The 25998-nt window shown below is 36.4% G+C and overlaps 1 protein-coding gene across 7 annotated transcripts in view; it reads right to left on the bottom strand.

Annotated features, from left to right (window-relative positions):
• The window catches only part of LOC111517143 (laminin subunit alpha-2), a 70842-nt gene that overhangs the window by 8626 nt on the left and 36218 nt on the right, over positions 1-25998 (bottom strand). For 6 of the 7 annotated variants that reach the window (XM_074186833.1, XM_074186837.1, XM_074186835.1 and 3 more), the window contains exons 3-18: positions 17522-17628; positions 15969-16149; positions 14787-14926; positions 14274-14501; positions 10834-11013; positions 10366-10664; positions 10035-10284; positions 8823-8988; positions 7419-7640; positions 6306-7254; positions 5379-5620; positions 5040-5318; positions 4812-4987; positions 4366-4607; positions 966-1184; positions 756-912 (exon numbers count right to left, since the gene is read on the bottom strand). In XM_074186833.1, the coding sequence (XP_074042934.1) occupies positions 756-912; positions 966-1184; positions 4366-4607; positions 4812-4987; positions 5040-5318; positions 5379-5620; positions 6306-7254; positions 7419-7640; positions 8823-8988; positions 10035-10284; positions 10366-10664; positions 10834-11013; positions 14274-14501; positions 14787-14926; positions 15969-16149; positions 17522-17628 (4037 nt within the window). Of the gene's footprint in view, positions 1-755; positions 913-965; positions 1185-4365; positions 4608-4811; positions 4988-5039; positions 5319-5378; positions 5621-6305; positions 7255-7418; positions 7641-8822; positions 8989-10034; positions 10285-10365; positions 10665-10833; positions 11014-14273; positions 14502-14786; positions 14927-15968; positions 16150-17521; positions 17629-25998 lie in introns of those variants that run through there. The other variant, XM_074186839.1, reaches the window with a different exon arrangement.

The raw sequence follows: 25998 nt of genomic DNA, 5'->3' as shown, positions 1-25998 counted from the left end.
TAAGAAGTACGGCCCGATGATGCCACTGACCCATAATCCACACCAAACAGTGACTTTTTTGGGATGCATCGGTAGCTCTCGCAATGCTTGTGGCTGGTCTTCACCCCAGAAGTGGCAATTTTGCTTGTTAATGTATCCATTCAACCAGAAATGAGCCTCGTCACTGAACACAATTTTTCGATAAAAATGAGGATCTTCCTCCGACTTTGCCAACGCCCATTCACCAAATGTTACACGTTGTGAGAGGTCGTGTGGCTTCAATTCTTGCACCAGCTGTATCTTATAAGGTTTTACACCCAAATCCCTCCCAAAATTTTTCATGTAGTGGAGTAACAGAGGTCCAATTGCTGCGAACGGCGGCGAATCGACATTTCACGGTCATCACGAGCACTGGTGGATACAGCCAGTGCTCGGTCCTCACTCTACGTAAGCGTGTTGGTGGTTTAATGTCCAATAATGTAAACTGGGTTCGAAATTCAGTCATAAGCTCCCTCAGTAGGCCGACGAAACTGCCCATAAATTGGAAGAAATGCACGATGGACTTTCTTTACCGAGCATGAATTTTGATAATAAAATTCAATAATTTGCAAGCGTTATTCATTCGTAAGTCGAACTCTGGTTAAATTATAGACCAAAATGAACAAGTTTCACAATGACACAAGACATGATTCACGCGTGATCTGTCAAAAACAGTGTTGCCAAAAAGATACCAGCAAAAAAATTACACTCATTACTATTTCCGTCACAACACTTACATATATGCTCACGTAGATAGTTGCGTTCTCATCGAAAGTATTGAAGTAAAATTTCAAAGCTAGCTCCCTGGGACTCAAAAACTGGTTGATCCCATACTCTCTGTATCCTTTCCCATTGAAGAAACTTCTCTTGCCAGTGTCGACGGAAGTTATATTTCTGAAATAGGAACGTACTCATCAACAAACTCACGCACTCAATAGTTCATTTACCTGTTCAATCCTTTGCAAGAACCAGAACTATTTGTGAATTTCCAGATACCGAAGTAGTTTTCGTTTAGCAAAACTTTGGCGACATATTCCTTGTCTGGAACAGACTTCGTTGTCAGGGATCCGATTTCAAGAATATCTTCGGGGCTTATGACGGGCATTTCTGTTACTATCTCGCTCTTTTCCTCATCGTCAATCTGGGCTTTTAAAAGGGCACCTACCCTGAAAAAAGTTTTTGTAGAGAAATTCTGATGCAGTGAATTGGGATGATTTGGAACGACAGATATCTGGGTGGTCTCAGAAGTACCCGGCCTGACCTAGAGATGGCGGTAGTTTGAAAAAAATCAGTGTATTAGAAAGTACACTTTCTATAAATCATATGTTTCAAGCTTGAAGACGCTGTGTTGTTTAGTTTGCTCACACTTGAGCAAAAACAGTGTTGTGAAGATGTTTAACAGCAACAAAGTAGAATTCTTGCGTCGTTTCATAACCTCGGCGCCGCAAATGTGCTTACGCCTTGAAATCTAATCAAAAAGTTCAAGAACATGAAAAATAGAGATAAAAGTCCTAAAAATATGAGCGATAGCTCATTCGATTCGGAATCACCTCTAGAAAAATGTTTTGAAGGATTTTGGTGCAGGTAAAATATTGCAATTGTTATTAACAAAATAAGAAAAAAAAAGCTATTTAGTTTTTCCTTAATAACTCAAAAAATGTCAATATTTAAGCAATTCTGAAAAAGGCTCGTTAAAGAGGAGGAAATTTCCGATAAAAAAGTCTCAACTGCCGAAACTCTATCTCCATTATTTATAATTTTAATTTGACGTTGAAAATAGGGTTCCGCGGGGCTGTTATGGCTGCCGCTGCCGCTGAAGAGAGTTTATCAAAAGAAATAATTTTTTTATAATATAAAATGTCATTCTAAAAATTTGAAAAAAATATAGTATCTTCTTAACACTTGAATGCATCGAGTTCCGTAGAAAAAAAGGTTTTTTTTGGTATCATAATTATGATTAAAAAAGAATTTTTTTTCTTAATTTTAATTTTTAATTGTTTGAAATCGATTTTTTTATATTTCGATTGTTTCAATAATTAGTTGAGAAGTAATTTTGCTTTCAAAAATCATAATTTACACTCTCAAATAGTTTGTCAATTTTTTTTCATTTATTATTTAATTGTTTATTAAACAAATATTGACCAACGTTATATTTTTTTTCTGAAGCAGAAAAAAATTATAAAAACAGCTATATATAGAAAAGTGCTAAAAAATCATACAATTAAATAAATTATAAAATTATAATAAATAAAAAAAAATTATGTCACTTTTTTATATATAGCTGTTTTTATAATTTTCTTCTGCTTCAGAAAAAAATATAACGTTGGTCATTACTTGTATATAACAAATTGTTTAACTAATAAATAATTAAATAATAAATACATTTTTTTTGCCAAACTATTCAAAAGTGTAAATTATGATTTTTGGAAGCAAAATTATTTCTTAACTAATCATTTAAACAATCAAAATATTAAAAAATCGATTTGAAACAATTAAAAATTAAAATTGGGATGATTTTTTTTAATCATATTTATCTCTAGACAAAAAAATAGCAAAAAAATTTTTTTCTATAATATTGAATTTCTCCATTTGTTTAAAACAATTTAATAAACAAATTACGTAAAAAATGCATATCCTATTTTGATAACTGCCATTGTTCAATGTGAAAACAGGCATAGCTAAATATCAATTGAAAAAAAATTCTATCCACAATTTTTAGATATTTCATTTTGCAATAGTTATAAAAAATCATAATTAACAAATTAATAGATTTTTATGAACTTTTATCGCAGGATCGCATGGAGTACCTATATATATATCAAAAGGCCCCACGAAGTTTAAAATTTGTAGGCCAATTATTTATACCTTTTATCCCATTATTTATGCCAACGGAGAATGGGAAAAAATTTGTTAGTTAACAATTGAATAACTTTTTGAAAAATGGTGATAAAACTTTTTTTCTACGGGACTCGATTCATTCAAGTGTTAAGAAGATACTAGCTAGCTTTTTTTCAAATTTTTAAAATGACTTTTTATGTTTCAAAAAAATTATTTCTTTTGATAAACTCTCTTTAGCGGCAGCGCGCTCATGCCGTAACCCTATTTTCAACGTCAAATTAAAATTATAAATAATGGAGATGGAGTTTCGTGAGCTAGGACTTTTTTATCGAAAATTTCCTCCTCTTCAACGAGCTTTTTTCAAAATTGCCTAAAAATTAATATTTTTTGAGTTATTAACGAAAAACTGAATACCATTTTTTTATCTTATTTTGTTAATAACAATTGCAATTTTTCACCTGCACCAAAATCTTTCAAAAACATTTTTCTAAAGGTGATTCCGAATCGAATGAGCTATCGCTCATATTTTTAAGACCTTTATCTCTATTTTTCATGTTTTTGAACTTGTTGATTAGACTATTGGCCTTTGTATTACATCACGAGGTGATCTGCTATGTACAGCCTCTCATTCCAAGCGGAAGATTGGGGTGGACATTTCTGTTCATCCCCAGCCACCGCCTTAGATTGAGGGGGAGCACTTCTGTCCAGCCTCGGTCCAGCCTCGGGATTGGTTTTTGTTGTTTCTGTTTTCGTGTTGGTCACCTCTAGCAGAGGTCCGCATTACCAGAGGTAGGCTGATTACAATGAGGTTTCACCCAGTTCCACAAGGAGATCGTTCATAACCGCATATCACCCTGCGGCCATTCAGCTGTCAGCACGATCCCTTACACCTTAGCTTGGGTAGGCTGGTCCACGGTGACATGTTTTGCAAAGGCTTTTGGGGAGTTTTAGTTCCCCTCACCATACTTATTTCTGCCACTGACCAGGAGTACGACGACCCCGTCCGTAAGGCCACATTGGCTTTCCGTTCCCTGCCTCCCGTTCCCTGCCACCTGGGGACGCGCCCGATAGGAAGCCCAACCCACGGGGGGGTTCATCACTTTACCTCCGAGACAACAGAACAATCAAAACAATGGACTGAAAAGGAAAAACCAGCTCCGAAGAAGGTGGAGACCTTTTCATTATGAAAACGGTATCGACATTATTGAATGTCACTGGGAAAAGAGTATAGAGCCGCAAGGTGATTATGTTGAAAAATAAATAATGTTTTTTCATAAATTGTTGTGTTTTATTTGTTGGACCTGGTACTTCTGAGACCACTCTTGAGTCCAGGGCTGATATGCAGGTGGTTGAACAATACTACGACAAGTAGGTTGTGATTTTGTTGAACTCTGAAAATCTTCACCAGAAAACGGACGTTGGAATTTTTTTGGCAATACTAAAATCTAATTTTGCTACCAGAATCTGAAATTATCATCAAACAGATGTGTTACATGGTCATATACTGACTTTGTTAGATGGATTACTGTCTCCTTGGTGATGTCGAAAGGAATGTCAAATGCTTTTCCTTCAGCTGAAACCGTCACTGCCTGGTTCTGGGCGGCAAGTTTCAAAACTTCCTTGTTGCTTTTGGACCATTTGAAAAGCATACACTCTTGGCATTTGAAGGTTATGGCGAGACTTTGGAAGAGCTGTGGATCGGATAGTCTGTAAGACATTTGGCAGTTGTTGAGATCCATGGCAATCTCAATCTGAAAATGAAATTATGGATTTGTGAACGTGCAGATATCTCATTGACAACTATTTTTTGAATATCAGATACAATGTGTCTTTTTCCACGGTAGCTACTATCGAATCCTTTCTGGTTTGTTATTTTGTTTGTGTTGATGATAATTGTACAGTTTTTTCGATTCGAAAGTTGTGTTTTTGGTACTTTGCGTGAAATATCAACATACCGCGTCTACGTGCTGCTTCGCTTGCTTGATTTTGCTTTGTAACAGTTCCATGTCGTTTCTGAGTTTCTCCAGCCTGTTCGTTCTTTCTTGATATTCATCTTCTCTCTCAGGCAAAACAGCTTGTGTTTGTAATTTCTTTCTGACATCTGACACATTACCGATGACACTTGCTATTTCTTAAAATGAATAACCATGAAAGTACTTATTTTTTGTCGTTTGGAAACTCACCTTTTGGCACAGCAAGCTCAGCAGAATTCTGGTACTTCTTCAACAGATCGGTCAGCCTTTCCAGACTCATTTCTTCAAGTTCGCCCTGGATGCTTTCCATGTCTTTAGAAATCTTCGACATATTTTTCAAAGCTTCTTCCAGTTGAAGGACTATTTTGGTTTGAGATGTGATATCATCATTGATTCTGAGGACTATTTGAGTCAGGTTGTTGTTTGCTTTTCCGTTTTTTGAAATACCGTATTTCAGCTCAACCAGTTTATTCTGGAGTTCGGACAAATCTACGGATATGTTGGAAAATCTCCAAGTTTTTCATAGAAACTCTAAATTCTGTTACTTACTTTTTGATATATCGGTCAAATTGCTTATCTTTTTCTTCAGCCTGTCAGAATAAGCACGAGCAAAATCTGTTCTGTCATCCAGACCATCTGTGTTCTTTGGATCTAGGAGCGTAATCGCATTTTTCAAAACTTTTTTGGACTCTTTCATAGATGTCCTGGCTTCCTCGATACCGGCTATTATAGCTTCGTATGCTCCGCTAGCGTTAATTTTTTTCCATTCATCTTTGGTGAAGTTGAATAAACTGTGGATGAGTTGAATGTTATATAAAATACAACTGAGAATTAATGGAATTCTATTTGTTGGGAACTCGAGCTACCAGTGAAAAAAATGTTCATCTACAAAATTGTCAATTCTATCACAACATTGAAAAATTTGTGTTGATGTCAATAAGGTTTTGAAAGAATCATGTTTGCTGTTTGATCAACCTTACGCTTTTTCAATTTATTATCCACTGTCAATACCTGAACGAGTTATTTTTGAAGAGATGAAATTTCGAAGATTGTGCCTCTCATTCACCAGATTTGTTTCCACAACATCGTACAGACAATATGAAACTTACAAGGAAAATGTACAGTTCTTCAACTTTGTTAGTGTCCCTATTCTATGAAAGAAGGCGATCAAAAACATTTGAAAATCTTAGGAAATTATGTTTCAAGTAATTTCTGTGTTGTATTGCACCAATTCTTTATGCTACGTTTCGTCCCTGAACTGGTTTTCAAGCATCTACTCAGTTTGTAGTTTTAATGGATTTGATGAATTTACATACCAACAGTTTATTGCATGATACGTTACGTAATTTCATCACTTTTAATTGCAGATAAAATAACAAGTTTTCACTTATGTAATGTTGAGCAATTTCGTGTACATGACTAAGCAATGTTGAATGACTAAGCAAAAGTACAATTTCAAACGCAGAAGAAACTAACCTGTGATACTCATTGACTTTGGCCTCCAATTCTTTAACGTGCTGCACGGCTTTAGAATAAATCTGTTGTATCTGGGGAATTTCCTTCATCTGCCTCTTCACTCTGTTCTCAACTTCCTTGAACTCCTCAAAATCCGATACAGTTTCCAGGTCAGCATAGACTTCCGAAAGCTTATCCAGCATATCTGTTATGGCATCGCTCTTCTTGATGATACCGCCAACAGCAACTTCGTGATTTTCATTCTCAGTATTCAGTGTTTCGATTTTTCCTTTGAGCCTTTCTATTCCCTTAGCATTCTCGTTGTTTTTTGCTTCTGCTAGCTTTGCCAGATTTTCGACGAAGGAAATTACATCGGAAAGATCTTCTAGTTTCTTCTTGAGTCCTTCAAGCTTGTTCTTTGGTATATTTGACGGGCCTGTATACAGAGCGGCCACTTTTTGCGCAACTTTACTGCAGAACGACAAAGTGTCATTGCTGTAGTTGATGAATTTTTTCGAAGCCTCTTCAATTTTCTCCAGTATACCACGTGCTCTATCCAGGGCTTCTTCAAGACTCATTTGTTTCGTTCCAGAGCTTCCAAGGACTTCTATGATGGATACTAACTGTTCCCCAAGATCTTCAGTTTCTTCCAACAACCTGGTCGAGTTTTCAAGCAGCTTCTCACTTTCATGCAAATTGTTATTAGCCTCGATATTATTTCTATTCAGTTTCTTCTCCATTTGTGTTATTTTGGCTCTGTATCCTGTGAGGTTGGCTTTTTCTAGAAGCGTATCGAACCTTTCCAGTCTGTCGTAGTGTTTTTCTGATAGTCCGTCTAATTTGTCAATTGTTTCAGTTAAGTTTTTCCAAGGAGGCCCCGTTCCGTTTTTGAACAGTTCAAAAACATTTTCAACATCTTTTTTTAGAATATCTACTAAGTCCAGAAGTTTCATGGTGCATTCGTCACAACCTGGAACCAAATTATTAGTTGTGAAGGCTAGCTTAAAAAGCTATTGAATGAAACATTGACAATGATGAAATATGTCTTCTGAGAAGAAAAATAATATATTAACGGGGAAACATAACCAGCACAGCCTAGTAGGAATTATTCGAAGTTTCTGGAAGAAAACTTACGTTCACAAAATCCATTTATGAAATATTCTCTGTTCCCAGTGCATTGGTCACATTTGACACCGTTGAAACCATTTCTACAGCGGCATTTTCCGAAATTGTCACAACTTCCTTGTGTTTCTGGTATAATCCCCAGTGGATTACATTTACAGGGTTCGCAAACTGTAGAGTTTTGTTTCCTGTAGAAACTGGTACCACATTTCTCGCAGAATATTCCGGTGTAACCTGAAAATTAATAGAGTACTTCCTAGATTTGACAAGCTGTATATTATATTCATTCACATCATATTAGTTCATCAATGTCGAATACCAACCTATTTTTTATAATAGATACTGTGTGAACTGTTTGAAGGAATGAAAAAAAAAGAGTTTTAGAAACATTCATAAGTGCATTTTCACAACTCAAGATGTAAAAAATTATCTGAGGCTAGTTTTATCAACTCGACTTAGATAGCATCGTTCGTGTGGCAATCCTATAGTTGGGTTAGGTTAGATCCAAAGTGAGTGGGTCTATACAACCCTCCACCGCAATCCTTGAGAGTTTATTGTGAGTCACAACTAATCACACTCGACCAAATGAACCAAATGATTAGTTTGTAAGGTGAGTTGTCTTTCAGGTCAGATGGTAAAAGTACGGCTCTGCCGAACTCTCTGCAAATGATGTTCAAATGACAGTGACCTGTGAGAAGGCCTGTTAGACATCGTAGTCCAACAACTGTTTGGTATCAGGCTTGATGTGAACCAACAACTATCTGCTCTTAATATTCAATGCTATAGTATTCCTTTCTGTAACTCCTGTGTCTTCTTTGTCTTTTGTTTACTTGATACTTCTTTATTTTCCTTTATTTACCTTCCTACTTTATTTATACAGGTTTTTGTAACTTCATATCTCAATAAATATATATTTAGTCTACTGTGTAGATGCTGTTCAATTTTTCAAAAAGCTGCGAAACAGCCCTAAAAATTACCCAGGAATTTGGCAATGATAGTGTTAATGAACGAAGTGTTCCACGTTGGTTTGCAAAATTTCGTTCTGGAGATTTTAGCCTCGAAGGTGAGCCCCGAAGTGGTCAACCAACAATAGTAACCCAAGACGAGGATTTTAGGACCTTGGTGAAGGCTGACCCATCACAAACGGTGTCTGGGAAAAACTGGACGTCAGATCTCATGCGGTTTTTGATGGTTTAAAATGTATTGGAGACGCAAAAACGGCCATCGTCGACTTCATCGAATCCTTAGCACGAATTTTTATGCTGACGTAATTAATCAACTTATGTTTCGTTGGCAAACGTGCATTGATTCAAATGGCGCTTATCTCGATAGACTTGAATCAGCATTCACTAAAACAACTCTTGAAACGACAACCACTCCTTCAGCTGTATGAATTTCAAAAATGAAACTGCTTACCTTCTTTGCATTCACATCTGAAGGTTTCTTCCGTCTGGGCGCAACTTTTGGCGTTGTTTTGTTCAACAGAAGGGCAGAGACAGGGGGCGCAATTTCCATTTTTGTCCATGTAGAGTCCTTCAGTACACTTTTCGCAATGGTTACCTGTGGTGTTTTTGCCGCAGTTCTAAAAAAATAAAGAAGATGAGAAAGTAACCCCTTGAAACGATAAAGCGATTGAAACAGTCATCTGAGAAAGAGGTAATCAATAACAGCTTTTTTTTTTGGAGTGAATAGCGTGCTTTAAAATGAATGTGAGGACAATTTTTGTATTTGAAAACAGGCATTTCTGGGTCTAGGAGTAAGCACTACTTCCTACACTCAGTCTTCAGAACATCGTTTGAATACTCGCATAACAAGAAAAATTGTAAGCCTAGCACTGTTCTTCTAGGCACACCATTATCCGACTAGTTTTTTAGAGCTATATTATTTGATCTCAACGCTTTTACTCAGAAGAAGAATATAACAGGAGAATAATGTTCGCAATTCAACAGATTTGTTATCTACACATCTTTCTTGCTTGTTGAATGAAAAGGGAATGTATTTATTTCTCGTGAGAATTGACTGTGTTTTGGATATTTCAAGCGAGTAAAGACCATTTCTCGCGAGTAGCATACTATACTTTTTCTGTGACTGTTTCGAAACAATCCCGAATGGAAGTATCATCATTAAATCTCAAAACAAGAAGCAATTGGAAAAACACTCAGAAATTTATCTTATTTTTGTTTGATCACAAATAGTTTGGAAAATATGAAAGCTGCAGATTATGTGATTTGAACCCACGATCATTGGTCTTTAAGCTCGGAGTTCAACTATTTTTCATTACAAATCAGTGTGACATGAAGCTGTTTGGTTTTTCAACTTTTGTATTAGTTTGTTTTACGTCAGAAACTACATTTCTAGAAACGACCTGTTAGTTTAGTGATCATGTACAACGTTTGGATTTTGAAAGTAAATAAATTCTCATAATTTATATGTAAATGAGAACAATTTGAACACTAAGATACTCACCCAACAATAAATGGTCATTGACAAACTATTTTTCTAGGATTTTGGCATAGCACAAGAGTTGTGTGAAACTCAAGAGAATATAGAGTAATAAAAAGATGTTTCTCATATAATAATTCATTGTTGACTCGAAATACCTGGACAAAAACATTTTCAGGAAATTACCTTACAAAACCCCGTTTCTGCGTCACACTCACTTGAGTGCCCGCCACACTCGCATTTTCTCGCCACTCCTACGACTCGATCTATCCAGGAGCTCTGCTGATCCCTCGGAAAATATCTGTAGTAACCCCTATTAGGGTTTTGGCAGGAAAGTCCTGTATACTCCTTGGGACATCGACATTTTTCTATGGTGTGCGTAACTGGAAAATTAGTTTCCCCGCCACTGGCTTTGTCCAGCGTCACTTTCATTATCCTACACATGATTGATACTTCAGTTTGTCATTAAAAGAAGTTATTCGTCAACATCTTACAAAGTGATTCTTCATCAACCCACCTGCTATTAGCTTTGACTAGAATCCTAGTTACTTTCTGCAGAACCACCATCAAACAACTTCTGGTCAGACGGTCTATACAGCTGTTAGGAAAATATGGATTCTTAGATGTCACTCGCCAATTTCCAGACTCCACCAACTGAAGCTTGTTGAAATGGCTCGCAGTTCGGAGTTCAACGGAGTTTCCTTCCAGCAAAATTTCGAAATCTCTACCATCGGTGTCAACGACCAAGTTGCCACCATATGACGACGTGATATCTCCCATAAAGGTTTTTGGCAGCATCAGCTCATCTCCATTAACCTCAACAAAACAAACAACAAGAGAAGTAGATGACATGTTTTATTAGAGGTGCTAGTATGAAACACGAATGCATTGTTTAAAACTGTCTTTAGAAACATGCTTGGAGATTGACTTTGAACATCCAGGATATGAATTGATGAAGTTTTTCTACTGCTGAAGCTAGACTTACTTCATTATCATCTTCCAAACTTCTCTTCATCCTTGTGATTTCATTCCAGCGGTGAAGAGCGTCCTCACATTGGGTGGTTCTTCCAAAGCAGAAGCAGTTTGAACAACCCTCCGGATTTTCTTTTGCCAAACCGTAGTTGTTCATTTTGCATCTGTCGCAGTGTTTGCCTTGGACGTTTTCCTGTCAAAAAAACAACTTGAGTTCGTACATAAAATAACGTATTACATGAAGCTGAGTTGATTCACACTGACATGAGACAGAAATTGGGTTCTAACTAAAGTCTAAATTTGTAACCTATGAGCACAGAATATTACAGGAGTTCTCTGTCAAGATGGTTGTTCTGATTATTGGAGTCCTTAGTGGAATTATGCTCTCTCTGCTCTTGAATCTCAAAATCATAGCGGCTTGCCGCACTAAGGCAGAAATCTTAGCAGGACAGATGCAGAAAGCTGTCATTCTTGGCTCACTGCGCTTGCTAGTTCCATACATATATTTTAATAGATTACAGAGCTAGTTGCTGGTACACAAAAGGGTGGAGTTCATCTCAGTTAACACAAGTGCTACTGAGTTGTTTTATAGTGTGTAGACAATAACCAACGAGTATAAAACTTGAAGAAATGATTGAAGAGACATTCTAATTAGTATGGCTGTAATGTTTCACAAAATCCTAATAGACTCCACTCAATATGCTTCATTCAGTTTCCTGGGTGATTAGACTGATTAGATGGTCGAGAAGGCCAAAGACGTTCTTCAGAAAGAGCTATAAACAAAAATATCCCGAGATTTTACTGTATCGATAGAAACTAGGTCTTGAAACCATAGCACAAAAGGATGTTCTGAAGATTCAGCTACCCATAGTTCTCCAACAGTCATTTGTGTTGGGAGACGAACTCTCCACGCTAGATGATGGATCGTCTCTACGGCATGGAATGAAGTGAAATGTTAGCTACTGAAGAAGCCAATGTGGAGCCCTGACTCTGTTTGTGATACGTTGAAGATATGGAATCACAGCTACACAGAACTCCTCGATAGCGATACTTTTCATAACATTGACGATAGTGAACTTCAGTTCCAAATTCAACCACCAACAGGGTACCAAAACAATATTAGAGTCTGATTCATATTCGCGCACACCATCTGCAGCAGATCCACTAATACCAAGTCAGCAAACGTGGACAATGACTCCATGAGTTGTATTCGATGGATATCATAAGAAAAATAACCTAGCGAGGGAAAACGCATGTAACGCGTGATTTATAAATTTTTTAAGAGGTAGGTATAGGATTTGATTTTCGAAACACAAAAAAATTTAAAAAATTGATGAAATCTTTATTGGAAAGATCAATATAATTTGATGTTTGAAGATGATTTCATGCAAATGTTGTCCGCGGCTCTGCTTCAGATGGCCCATGCGCAAGGTCCAATTTTGGCACACTCTCTCTAACATATCGACCGGTATTTCACGTATAAATGCTTCAATATTGGCTTCCAGAGCGTCAGTCGTTGCTGGTTTATTTCTGTAGATATGAACCTTAACATGACCCCAAGAGAAATAATACAACCAGCTGTATCTTATAAGGTTTTATACCAAAATCCTTCCGCAAAATTTTCCACGTAGGGGAGTAACAGAGGCCCAATTGCTGCGAACGGCGGCGAATCGACATTTCACGGTCATCACGAACACTGGCGGATACAGCCGCAATATTTTCTGCGGTTCCCACTCTACGTATGCGTGTTGGTAGTTTAATGTCTAATAATGTGAACTGGGTTCGAAATTTAGTCACAAGCTTCCGAATAGCTACCTCAGTAGGCCGACGAAACTGCCCATAAATTGGAAGAAGTGCACGATGCACTTTCTTCACCGAGCATGAATTTTGATAATAAAATTCAATAATTTGCAAGCGTTGTTCATTCGTAAGTCGATTCATGGTTGAATTATAAACCAAACTGAACAAGTTCGCTATTGATGGTTGCCAAACAAATTCTAAACAACGCAGCGTCTTCAAACTTGAAACATATGCTTTATGAATGGTGTACTTTCTGATACAGTGATATTCTCAAAAGAAACGGTGACAGAGTTGTGATCACGTCGTTCAGTGTAGAAAGCTGACACATAATGATTTCCACTTACATGATGTACAGTTTTATCGAAAGTTCCTTACATATAGTATTCATTGAATACCATTGATACAGTTAAAATCTATATCTGTTTAAAAAATCTGTTTAAAATCTGTTTTTCCGTTAACCAGCTGTCGCACCCCTACGAACGACAACCCTCAGGAGTCGAAACTTGTGCGAGCTAAGGATTAACGAGGTCTTACCTTTTAACGTGTGATTCCTAACACGGGTTGGACGATAGCAAGTGAAGATCGATCGTTCAGACTAGGGCTTGAACCACCGACCAACACGGCAGTCAATTCGAGTGAGTGAACAAATTACCCACGCCGAACCGCTTGGCTACCGACCGACCAATATATTGTAATATAAAATATTACAATATAAAACAGTACATAAATAATAAAATGGTCGTAACAATATTCAGACAAATTTGAGCATTCGGAGGAGTTGTCACTCTGTAATACTGAATATATCCAGTTCACAGTTCCTCGCCATTTTGTTAACTGTTCCAAATGACACAACCATATTCCAGCTTAGAACGAAAAATGGAGTTAAAGAGTAACAAACAAGTATCGTGATTGAATTCACGTCTAGATCTTAAGATAAAGCTCATTTTTCTATAACATCCAGATACTAAGTATTCAATGTGCCCAGAGAAACTGAACACACCAGTAAAAATGATCCCGAGATCTTTCATCTCATTTATTCTCTGTAAATTGGTTTGATTAATGAAATACTCCTTGATAGTGGGTGACTTCTTTCGTGTGAAACTCTTCATTTCGCATTTAGCTTCGTTGAGAGATAGGTCAGATACTGAAAAGTAAGTAGATAGACTATTGAGATCATCTTGAAGCTTATCAGAATCGTTTTAGCTTTCAATTCTTCTAAACAGCTTGAGATCATCGGCATATAGGAGAAATTGAGAATGCCTGATATACCGAGAAATGCCATTAACAAATAACACGAAAAGGAGAGGTCCCAAAATCGAGCCCTGCGGAACTCCCGAAGTAGCGGTGAATTTGAAGGAAGATACGTTGTTAAACTGTACGAACTGTATTTTGTTGGATAGATAGCAGTGAAAGAAATCAAGTGTGTTGTTTGTGAAACCGAATGCTTTTAATTTCAGGATCAAAACCTCGTGGTTAACTCTGTCGAATGCCTTGGCCAGTCAGTGTATATAACGTCTATTTGATAGCCATTTTTTATTCCATTCTTAACAAAGTTACTAAATGCGCATAAATTGGTAATGGTCGATTTATTACGAATAATGCAATACCTCATACAGCTCAATTTCAAATTAGAGGAATAAACTAAGAACTCACCTTACATTTACAACTTCCATCTTCTTCGCATCTGCACATACCGTTTCGGCATTGTCCCACTTCAGTACCTCTTGGATCGCAGCTACATCTTCTACAGTTAGGATATCCGTAGTAGCCGTAGCTACATCTGCTGCACTTAACACCTCCGTAGCCAACTTTGCAAGTACATATTCCTCTGGTCTGATCACAGCGTGAAGTGACACTACCAAAAGTTGAACAGTTGCAAGCCTGAAGAATAGATTTTTGATTTTTGCAGTCTTCTATTTCGAAAATTGAAATGTGTACAGGGTGCTTCAGAAAATGTTAATTATGCTGATTGAAAAATGGTACTACAGCTCTTCAGCGCGATTTAGAAATAAAAAATAAAGGATAGGACGACAAAAACATATTTACCAGTACCTTTATTCATTTCTGAGATTGATTTTCTCCAGGTTTGAAATATGCTTGTCTTTTGAGCATTGTATGATATTGTTCATTCTAGATTTTTCTGGTATTTTTCAAAAAAAGTCTTACCTCACAGCCAGTGACAGAATCGTATTTCCAAGCATTTTCCGTACAACGCTCACAGTCTATTCCAGTAGTGAAAGATGGACAGACACATTTTCCACTTGTGGGATCACAAAAATGTCCCTTCTTGTTGCAAGGGTCACATTCTGAAAGTAGTCACATCAAAATTTGAGGTACTGACAGGAACTGAATGATCAATTCTGTCAATAACGGTTGAAAGGTAGATATTATCGAGTCCATTCTCCTCAAACTATGAAAAAAGTCATTTACCAGGTTAGTTACACTTATACAAGAAACCATAATGAGCATCAAAGGACATTTACATACGTTGGTGAATTCACCAATAACATCGCTCGTTTTTTAAGAAAGTTTTGGAGGTAGCTTACAGAACAGATAATAATTAGTCCTTGCCTAAAACTTTATATTGGTCAAACGTGGAGAACCTTATCTTAACGAGTTAAAGAACACATGATTAGTTTCTTGAGTGTAAAGACCCGATTCACATTGGCAATTCATTATTCAGTTATAAAGTGCATTTCTTTATTGCCCGCCCGTTACTTTTTTGCCTTATCTATTATTTTACATTATATGTTTATATAAACAATTTTCAGCTATATAAAAATTAATTTCACAATATTGCCTATCCAAATTTATGGGCGACTGCTGATTTTTCAAGTCTTCCATATTAAGTGTGATATGTGTTCCTTATATCTTACTTTAATAGATCTTTTTGTCTGTTCATAATATTTTGCATCGCAGTCCTTACATTCAATTTCGTAAACTCCAGACTTTTCCGAATTCTCGACTTTGTCATTTGGACAAAAATATTGTAAAATAATAGATACGGCAAAATTGTTAGTTGGTATACCTGTATGGGGTGGTATTCATGCATTAATTTCCTTATTCGAAATTTCAATTTTTTCAGTTGACCTGTTCAAAAAATAAAAGGGGGAGGGTCATTGAAGAAATGCACTGTATATTCATATTCAAATATTCTTGGTCCAATTGAAAAGCAAACTATATTATAAAATATGATGCAAAGTGATCTTTCTTCCTGAACAAAATTATGGGATCTAAAAACAAACAAATTTTGTTAATTTTCCAAAATTTTATCAGTGTTGTTGTTCCTTCATTTACTTCTTCCCTAACCAAAAACTTTCGAAGAAAATAACATCTGTTTTTTCTTACTTCTACAGCCGGTTTCAACAGTTCCATAATGGTGTGGTAGACAAGAATCACAAAGGTAACCAGTCACCCCAGGTTTGCAACGACACCTCCCTGTATTCCTGTCGCAGACCGTGCCTCTAGAAGTTCCATTTTTGTTACATTTGCACTCTACACACCTTCTTGATTGTTTCCAATATCCATTCTGGAAGACAGACACACCATTTATGTCAAAGAGTAAACTTTATCATCACTGAAAAAGAACTTGAGAAGTATGCTGGCTGCGTCAAAAATATTTGTGAAGGTGTTCCACAAGACTCTGTCTGTGCCTCTGCCAGCCTGTTATTGTTTTTTTGTGATAACTTTCATTTTGCATAATTGAATGAGTGGGTAACCAAAAACATCGCTCGTTTTTCGAGAAAGGAACACCTAGACGTGGCTTACAGAAAATATGATAATTAAAGCAAATTTATTAGAAATTATAGAACAAGAAATATGATGGATTTGGCCGATTCATCAAAGAATACTTTATTGTGAGATTTTCACTGAACAGTTTCACAAGAACGCAACACGTGTTTCGCCATACAATGGCTTCTTCGGAAGTGTCTTTTAGACACGCCGCCTTTGCTATCAGTGATATCAGAACTCATGGAGAAAGTTTCACTAGTTCGGACTTCCATTGTCTATTATAAAAATGATTTGAAATCCCTGAAACAAATAAAGAAGAATTGAAAATGAATGGCTGAAAATAACAATTATAATAACCCAAAATAAACATGAAATGAAATAATAGTGAAATAAAATACAAGCGAAAATAGAACAATTGGATAAATAAAAATAAAGAAATGAAAAAAGAAAATAAAATTAAAAATGGAGGGATTATTTGGATTAGATGGATTATTTTCTTTTTTTATTTTCTTTTTTCATTTCTTTATTTTAATTTATTCAATTGTTCTATTTTTACTTGTATTTTATTTCACTATTATTTCATTTCCGGTTTATTTTGGGTTAATATAATTGTTATTCTCAGCCATTCATTTTTAATCGAGAAACATGGAGAATGAAAAGCTGTTGCTTTTGGTATTTCTAAAGCCTTTGACCAGCAGCAGGAGGTTGCATGTCTTAATGAGGATCTAGAAGATTTCCCTCATATTCTAAAATTCCGCTGTTTTAACTATCTTATATCGCCGTTGTATACCGAAACACGTGTTGCGATTTTGTGAACTGTTTTATGGAAATTTCACAATAACCTGTTATTCGAACGAGTAAATGAATTCATAGGATGCTTAAACCAGAATTTCTTCACGCAGATCTACTTCTCACATCCTTGAAACCAAAAATAGTCGAGGATATTTTGAATTTCACATGAAAATCGATGGAGGTTCAAAGAATTCAGAGATTATAGTCTTTTTCTACTTCCAACTACTTAAATGAAATGTACTGAAAAATTAAACGTAACGGATAAATAGATAAATTAGCTTTTATTGGCTTGAAACACCCAGAAGTTTCCAGTAAGTTTTTCCACACAGTTTAATTCGAGAAATTAGTTTACCGTTTGAACTATGAAAAAGACTTACCTCGCAATATGCACAGCTGATTCCTGTGAAGTGAGGATTGCAAACACATGCCCCATTTCTTGCATTACAAGAGGAATACTTTGAACCATCAGGATCACAAAGACAGGCTGAAAAATTAAACCGTTTTCATTTTTCATATACAAACAGTAAGTATTAATGGACAATCTATCAACCACAGTTCTTGTTTTTCTCCACCTTTTGACAAAACAGCATTAAAATGGGGAATGTTTCTCTTGACGTTTTCATAAAAGAGCTCTAAAACAACGCATTTTGAACTTATAATTTCAACGTTTTTCTTTAAAAAATCATTTAAATACTCAAAGAAGAGAAATGAAATGATGCATTCAATATTTGAAAGGATTCGTTTTTATTTCATCATTTGGCAACATCGGTTATAGCTAATAAAGCACAATGAATCTGTTATCTGGATGAGACAAACAAAGATGACATATTTCAGAGGCGTGCTGTTCTGTTTACTTATGTTCCGAGTTCCGAGACATTCTGTGACATATGACATTTTGTGCACCTAACCTATCTTCCTCTATATAAATAAATAACAAAACAACTGTTGTTTATGTGGCTTGTGGAGGTGGTATTGAACTATAAGTTATATTTTGCCATAATTTGACACTATTGACATGATTCTTCTTCTTCTAGCATACTATTAACCTGAACTCCGATCTAGCATTCTAGGCGTTGTTGCCAATATGTGAATTAGAAACAAATCCCTTTAAAAATCGAAACCCAACATTTGAAACATCAATTTGAATACTTTCCGAAGTGGATTTGAAAAACTCATGAATTGAACTCAACTTCATTTTGTTCAAACTTGCATTTGCTGTAATAACCCAAATTGAGGAACATTCCCCATTGTCTCAACTTCATCATGCTCAAAAAAAAAGTTACAGGGTTATTCTGAAGACTGTCAGGCAGTTCTGAGGGTTGAAAGAAGCTCAGATTTCAGGACTTTTCATGTTCAAATCACCCTGTACAGAGCCGGAAAACATTTCTATCACGTTTTAGTCGATATGGATCAGTTCTAAGCAAAGAACAAACGGCGATCGACTGAGAGGCGTGATTGGAGAAATCTTTGAAGATCGAAAAAGCTAGTTGATTCCGTCTTAGATGATTTCGATCTGTAGACACGAAGGAACGGTAATCTACAATTTTCAAAGGAGGCTCTGAGAATATATATCACTCTTGAACGGTTTCGTGATTGTTGATCCCAGCAGTTCCTTTCTGTAATTGTGATGAATTGATGTAGGAACTCCACATTTTCATTTTTCGAAGTGATTCAATTTGATTTATTCAGTTTTGCGTCCAATATTTCGAATTGTATATTTATATGACTTTGAGATGATGAATATGTATATCGGGCGACAACGAAATCATTTGCCATTCATTTGTTGAAAGTTCTCAGTAATCCACGTTTCCTTATTTTTTTTTTCAAACGATATATTTCACTACTTTCATCTCGAAAATTCTAATAGGAAGTGCTATTAATTTTTTTCTGCCAGTGAAAAAGTCAGTAACTGATCTAACAGTAATATAAAGCAGCTTTGACAGGTTGACATTCTTTAGCAGCGAAAGAGGTACACTTCGAATTGAGATTTTCCAGATAAATGAAGTAAAACATGGCATGTGAGAGAGAATAAAGAAAAACACGTGGATTGGGTAATGCAAAATGCCAGTTTTTGAATTTTTATTCAAAAACTGGTGACATTTCGTCGTTTATATCTCCCTACGTTGGGTTGCTTGACAACAATTCTATATTTGAAGACCGTATCGAGGAGAAAGAAATCAAAATAAAATATCGAAATATATCAATCTCTCTCAACTACCTGCACCGAAGGTCCTGTTAAATGCTTTCCGGATAACCACTACTTTCCCGGCTAATACCACGACGGGCATTTATGAAAGATACCTCACAGAGGTGAGCCTCGAGACTGTTTCTCGTTCATCCAGCGGCAGGACCATGCTGAAATTAGTCCAGAAAATCACCGGCAGTCCACAGTTTCGAGGTTTTATCGCTCATCAGTGCCGGAAAGGTCCGACCCAAACAGTAAAACTAGCTCCATCTCGTGGAAGAAGCCCCAAGCGGTAAAAGATACAGAGTTCTATTTGAAATTCTTGCTTGGAATAATTTACAGTTGACCCTGTATAGATTTTCAAGTATTTTATCGTCACCCGCATACATTGCAGATGTTTTAAGGAAATGGAATGCATTCGCTCTTTTTTGTGATGCTTCTAATGAGCTTTTATTCAACAAATCCCTAAGTACAATTTTTTTGTTGAGTTTTAGCGTTTTAAAGTCGATTCGAATAATGTGTTATGGATTTTCAGCACATAACAAAAGAACTAATATTTATTATTATTATTTCAACACTGCAACGAATGTTGCTCAGTGAAACTGTTAGAAACTTCTATACATCAATCTCGAATGAAAAAACAGTTGTCAATCAACTTGCCGTCAGTTTTCCGACCTGAATCTGTCACATTTTCCATCTGAACGAGCTGGGCATGTCGATACTGAAGCATTTTTGTTCATGTTGCGCATTTATTCACGACTTATACTGATAAATAATTCAGCATTGTATGGGTGAAATATACAAACTAGTCAATTACAAGGAAAGGAACAGTTATAAGCGAGTTACAAAGTCATTTTGATAGATTGCGATGCTTATTGACCGATACATTGTGTTTTCCAGTGTCTCACACACTAACACATCTGTTTACAGTGTACACCAATCAGGAATTTGTCAAACAGCAGACAAGATAGGTAAAAAATTTTGAATTCATTCATATATACGAATAAGGTTACTGTATAAAACAAAAATGCAATTAAAAGGATATCAGATTCAAAAGTTATTTTCAAATACAGTGCCAAAAACCGAACTAGGTTTGTTAATGCTTGGAACAGCTGCAAAACTATAATAAATGGAAGTAAAGACCTTTACAATCAGAGAATTGGGGATAAACTGCTTGCAATCTCAACGGGTCTAAAGTCTATCCAAATACAAGATAGAGTAAAACAAAACAAAACCGAAGCGTGATGTTCATTGGTGAATTCGCCTTCTTGGTACGAGTTCGGTACCAGCACAATTTTTTTATGAATAGGCGTAATTTTCCCAATCTTCAACAGATCTGGAAAAACCCTTGTTGAGAAGGATAGATTAACAAGGAATACCAGGGGCTCTAATAACACTGGTCAACTTTTCTTCACCAAATACATTGGCACTTCGTCGGACCCTGATGAGGTTTTGTTTTTCAGTTTGACTGGCAACAATTCGAATATTTCATTCTCTTCATAGTTTTCAAGACATAATGAGTCACATGGAGAATCAATGTTTTTCAAAAATGTATTGTGATCCGTATGGTTAGATCCACAACTCTGAGTAAGACATTTGGGAACGTCAATGAAATATTCTTTGAATAAATCGACTATTAGTGCTGGATCTTCATAAAGCTTATCATTATATAAGATTGAAAGATCAGCTTTCCTATTAACTTTTTTGTTTGATAGTTCGGATATGGTTTGCCATACAGACTTCGCTGGATTATTAGACTCAATAATCCTTTTTTGATAGTATTCTTTTTTAACCGATTAGACTAATTTCTCTTGTATTATCTTTTTCATGCTATATAGACTGTGGCTGCTCATCATTTTGTCGTTTAAAAAAAAGGAAACAGGTGGTTGGTTACTCGAACCAAACTCGTAGCAAATTCCCCACCTATAGTACCTCGGTTCATGCCATAACAGAACGTTTTGCATATTAACTGAATACATTTTCAGAAACCGCCGCGGGCCTCGTCTCGTTAGTTGATGGTAAATATTTGTTCAACAAACATATTGTTATAAATTATGTTTTTCCATCATCATCAAAGTATCCAAACTATTACTTAGTCCATTACGCTCCCGCGGTTGTTAGTGAATTGATTTAATGAGGCTTCATTGATATTTAATGAGAGAAGTGATGGAATTGTATACGTTTATCTTTTGAATAATTAGTTGTCGAGTTACGTCTCTCGGTAGTTGTTGAATATTCTCAGTTTCGCAAAAGTATTTAGGGCCGGTGTGATGTGAGATCAGTCAGGATAATCATGATCAGTCGGGATAAGCTTTCAGAGAATATTACTCATTTTTCAGGAGCTCAGAAATTGATGGAAGTACTTATACAAACTTGAGGAATTGTGTTAGTTTTCTACCATGAAAAGGAGGAGGGTTTTCACCGACATTACTATAGATACCAGGGTGGTCCTACAAGTACCCGACCTGACCAAGAGATGGCGGTAGTTGTTCGAAAACTATAGGTCTGCCATGAAAAAATTCTAGGATGTTTAACTAGTGATTTCAACAGTATTTTGTGTGCAGATTACGGAAAAATAGTGAAAAAATTCTATCACCTATTGATTGGTCACAAATTTCACCTGAAATTTTCTTATTCAATGGGTTTTTAGGTTCGATATGGGTTCGATGTTTCTGTATTATATAGCCTATAAGCGGTAAATTGAGTCTGAATTATGGAGCTTTCATAATGAACAAGTTACTAAACAATGTGAGTGTATATCTAAGCTAAAATACGGTTTAAATCTATTTATTTCAATAACAAAGCGAATCTAAACTGGGAAAATCCATTTCTTACTGGAACAAGGCATGTATGTGTCAGTCTGTCTGCCCCCTCCCTAAACCAACTGTCTGCTGGGGGCCAAGCGTGACCTTACTTGCAGGCAGAAAGGATATTTCATACCCCACCAACATACGTTCGTGGGATAGCCGTGACAGGAAACAACACCTCAAGCAGGTGTGGCCAATAAGAAAGGATCTTATTCCTGGAGTTCAAAATGTTGATCCTGAAAAATCTTACCTCCACCACTCCACATCAAATTGGGGCTAATGAAACAGTTTGTGACAGCATTAGACAAAGAAGGAGATTGTTTCAAGTATCTTTCTGAAAAGTTTTCTGGTCTATCCGATGCTAAACCAAAAGGAGTCTTCGTTGGACCTGACATAAGAAACCTTTTAAAAAATGAAAGCTTTGTCACTAAAATGGAAATAAAAGAAAAAAATGCCTTTTTCAATTATTTCATCCTTGTTTTGTAGGCAAACCTTACGTGATAGATAAAAACAAATGTCATTTCTGAAATCAGCTCAAAAAATTACATAAAGATCTGTTAAAAAGTTTATTTTGCAAACTTATGCTATCACTGTATTAGAAAGTACACCATCTATAGCAAATGTTTCAGAAAGTATTAGAAAGTACACCATCTATAGCAAATGTTTCAAGTTTGAAGACGCTGCGTTGTTTAGTCCTTGTTCGACAGTCATCACCGTACGTTTTCGGTAAATGTGTGAAAATGGAGGCCTCAGCCCAACCAATATGAAATCTGAACTGGATTCTACTCTGGGTGATTCTGATCCTTCGTTTACAACAGTAAAATACTGTGTAGCAAAGTTTAAACGAGGCAGTATGAGCTGCCAAGACGAGTGTCGCAGTGGTCGACCAAATGGGGTGAAGACTCCAGAGACGGTGAAGAAAATCCACAAAGCGGTACCGAATGATCGTCAACTGAGGGTTCAGGAGCTATCAGACTTGGTAGGCTCCAAAGAACTGGCTCCAAAGAAGGCGAAGACCTTTTAATCTGCAGGCAAGGTCATGGCATCGGTGTTTTGGAATGCGGTTGGGCTAAATTTCATTGACTATCTCAAAAATGGTTAAACTATCAACTGCGAGTATTATGCGAACTTATTGCAAGGTTTGAGTGAATAAAACAAGCAAAAACGGCCCAACTTGGCTAAGAAATGTTGATACATCAAGACAAAGCACCAGCTCACAAATCCATCATTGCGATGACCAAATTTAAGTTCTAATTGCTACCTCAAGCACCCTAATCGCCAGATTTAGGCCCCTCGGATTATTTTCTGTACCCAAACTTGAAAATATGGTTCAGTGGTCAAAGATTTTCCAACGATAAACAAGTAGTGTTGGCAGTTGATGAACAAGATAGTTCTTATTATAAAAACGGCATCACTTATTGAACTTCAACTGAAATTTTCGTGTTTCCTTTCTTAGGCCAGGTACTTCATGGACCCCTCTCGTATGTTTAGCCTCCGGATAACATCGTTCAGCCCACGGATATGTCTTTTGATTATAATTCAAAATTACTTAATTACTTATTCAATTTCGTTGTTGTCGAGCAGTAAATAACGGACAAGTCTACGTCGGCCAGTAATTTTCTAGTGACCCTTGTATAACGAAGTGGGTTGATGTTAGAATCAACTTACTTTCCGATTAGGCCTATTAATTCTGAATAGATCAAGTAGCCGGGTGGTTGGTAGACCACAATTTAAATGGATTACTAGTCTTGCTGCAGATCATGAGCTCGTGCCTGGAATAGTAAACCGATTAAATATCGTGACGGAGGCAAACTGGGACAAACTTTCCAAAAGGGCTGTGTATTAATATAGAAAAAAAAAATTGTCATTTTGTATAATCCCTGACAAAAAGTTTGCTGAATTCCAAGAGACTAAAAGAAACACCTGAAGATGATAGAATAACATCTGAGAAGTTTTATAATTTCCTCAATCGAACCAGAGACCAGTTTTCTCTTCTCGCAAATAGTGTGTAGGCTTCATTGAGTTGCGAACAAGGTCAACTTTTTGTAAAGTCGCGACATCGAAATCAGATTCCCGTGCCCGTTTTGGTCAAGCTTGAATTAACATTCTTCAAATGAATAGATCACGAGATGAATAAGCGATTCTTTCATCGGATCAGAAGAGATGATCGTACAGGGTGTTGCCTCTGGAATGGTTGAAAAACGCCTATCGATGTTTATTTTCCTTAGGTTTGTCTCAAATTATGAGTAATTCTTTTAGGAAGGTATTCAAAACTGAGATGAAGTAAAACTACAGAGTTGCTCTCCCTATTTCATGCTTCAAGATTTATGGGCAACCCACATGTCTAGTAGAATGGTCAATCACTATATGAGGTTTTACCAATTTATAAATCACCAAAAACAAAAACAAGTTAACACATTAATACTGAAATTATGAAAAGCTTAAAGTTTGGATAAAATCAAAAATACACAAAAAAAATCATTGGACGTCAAATGAATATTCGTACATCAAGGATATCCATTGGACGTCCATTGGTGGACCAAGACCGTCCAATGGACAAACCATGAAAATCCATAGGCCACCAATATTGACATCTGAAGGATATTCGATATGTATCACAAGTGGACCTATTTTGAACATGAAATGTATCATGAATTGGACGGAAGGTGGACACCAAATTGTAATGAAGCTCGAGTGGACTTTTCATGGATGCAAATACTTCAATAAATATTTTCACACAAAACTCTTGCGCAGCTTGGTAGTTGTCACAATATACGCGTTATCTTCGAAAGTATGCTACACCATGACTTTTCCCAGTAGACACTCAGACTTTCATTGGACGTCCAACGTATATTAGAAAGGTACATTAAAGGATATCTATTGGATGCCCATTGGTGGACCAAGAACGTCCAATGGACAACCCATAGGACACCAATATGGACACCCAAAGGATATTCGATATGCATCATAAGTGGACCTATTTTGAACATGAAATGTATCATGAGTGGACGATAGATGGAGCAGAAAAATTGTTGTGAAGCTTGAGTGGACCTTTTATGGACGCAAATACTTCAATAAACATTTCCACATAAAACTTCCGCACAGCTTGGTATTTGTCACAATAAACGCGTTATTCTTGAAATTATGGTATACCAGGGACACCCATTGGACGTCCAATAGATATCCGAAAGGTACATCAAAGGATATTCATTGGACGTCCATTGGTGGATCAAGAACGTCCAATAGACAAACCATGAAAGTGCATAGAACACCAATATAGACATCCAAAGCATATTTGATATGCATCATAAGTGGACCTATTTTGAACATGAAATGTATCATGAGTGGACGGAAGATGGAGCAGAAAAATTGTAATGAAGCTTGAGTGGACCTTTTATGGACGCAAATACTTCAATAAACATTTCCACATAAAACTTCCGCACAGCTTGGTATTTGTCACAATAAACGCGTTATTCTTGAAATTATGGTATACCAGGGACACTCATTGGACGTCCAATGGATATCCGAAAGGTACATCAAAGGATATTCATTGGACGTCCATTGGTGGATCAAGCACGTCCAATGGACAAACCATGAAAGTGCATAGGACACCAATATGGACATCCAAAGAATATTCGATATGTATCATAAGTGAACATAAAATGTATCATGAGTGGACGGTAGATGGACCACAAAAATTGTAATTGAGTTTGAGTAGAACTTTCATAGGTACATCGAAGGATATTCATTGGACGTCTATTGGTGGACCAATAACGTCCAATGGACAACCCATGGATATTCGATATGTATCATAAGTGAACATGAAATGTATCATGAGTGGACGGTAGATGGACCACAAAAA

This window comes from Leptinotarsa decemlineata, unplaced genomic scaffold (assembly GCF_025532065.1).
Source record: "Leptinotarsa decemlineata unplaced genomic scaffold, Ldec_3_MD MMD2_P_RNA_scaffold_5, whole genome shotgun sequence".
NCBI classification, from domain to species: Eukaryota; Metazoa; Arthropoda; class Insecta; order Coleoptera; family Chrysomelidae; genus Leptinotarsa; species Leptinotarsa decemlineata.
The sequence above is the reverse complement of the archived record's forward strand: the minus strand, read 5'-3'. Positions and strand labels throughout refer to the sequence as shown.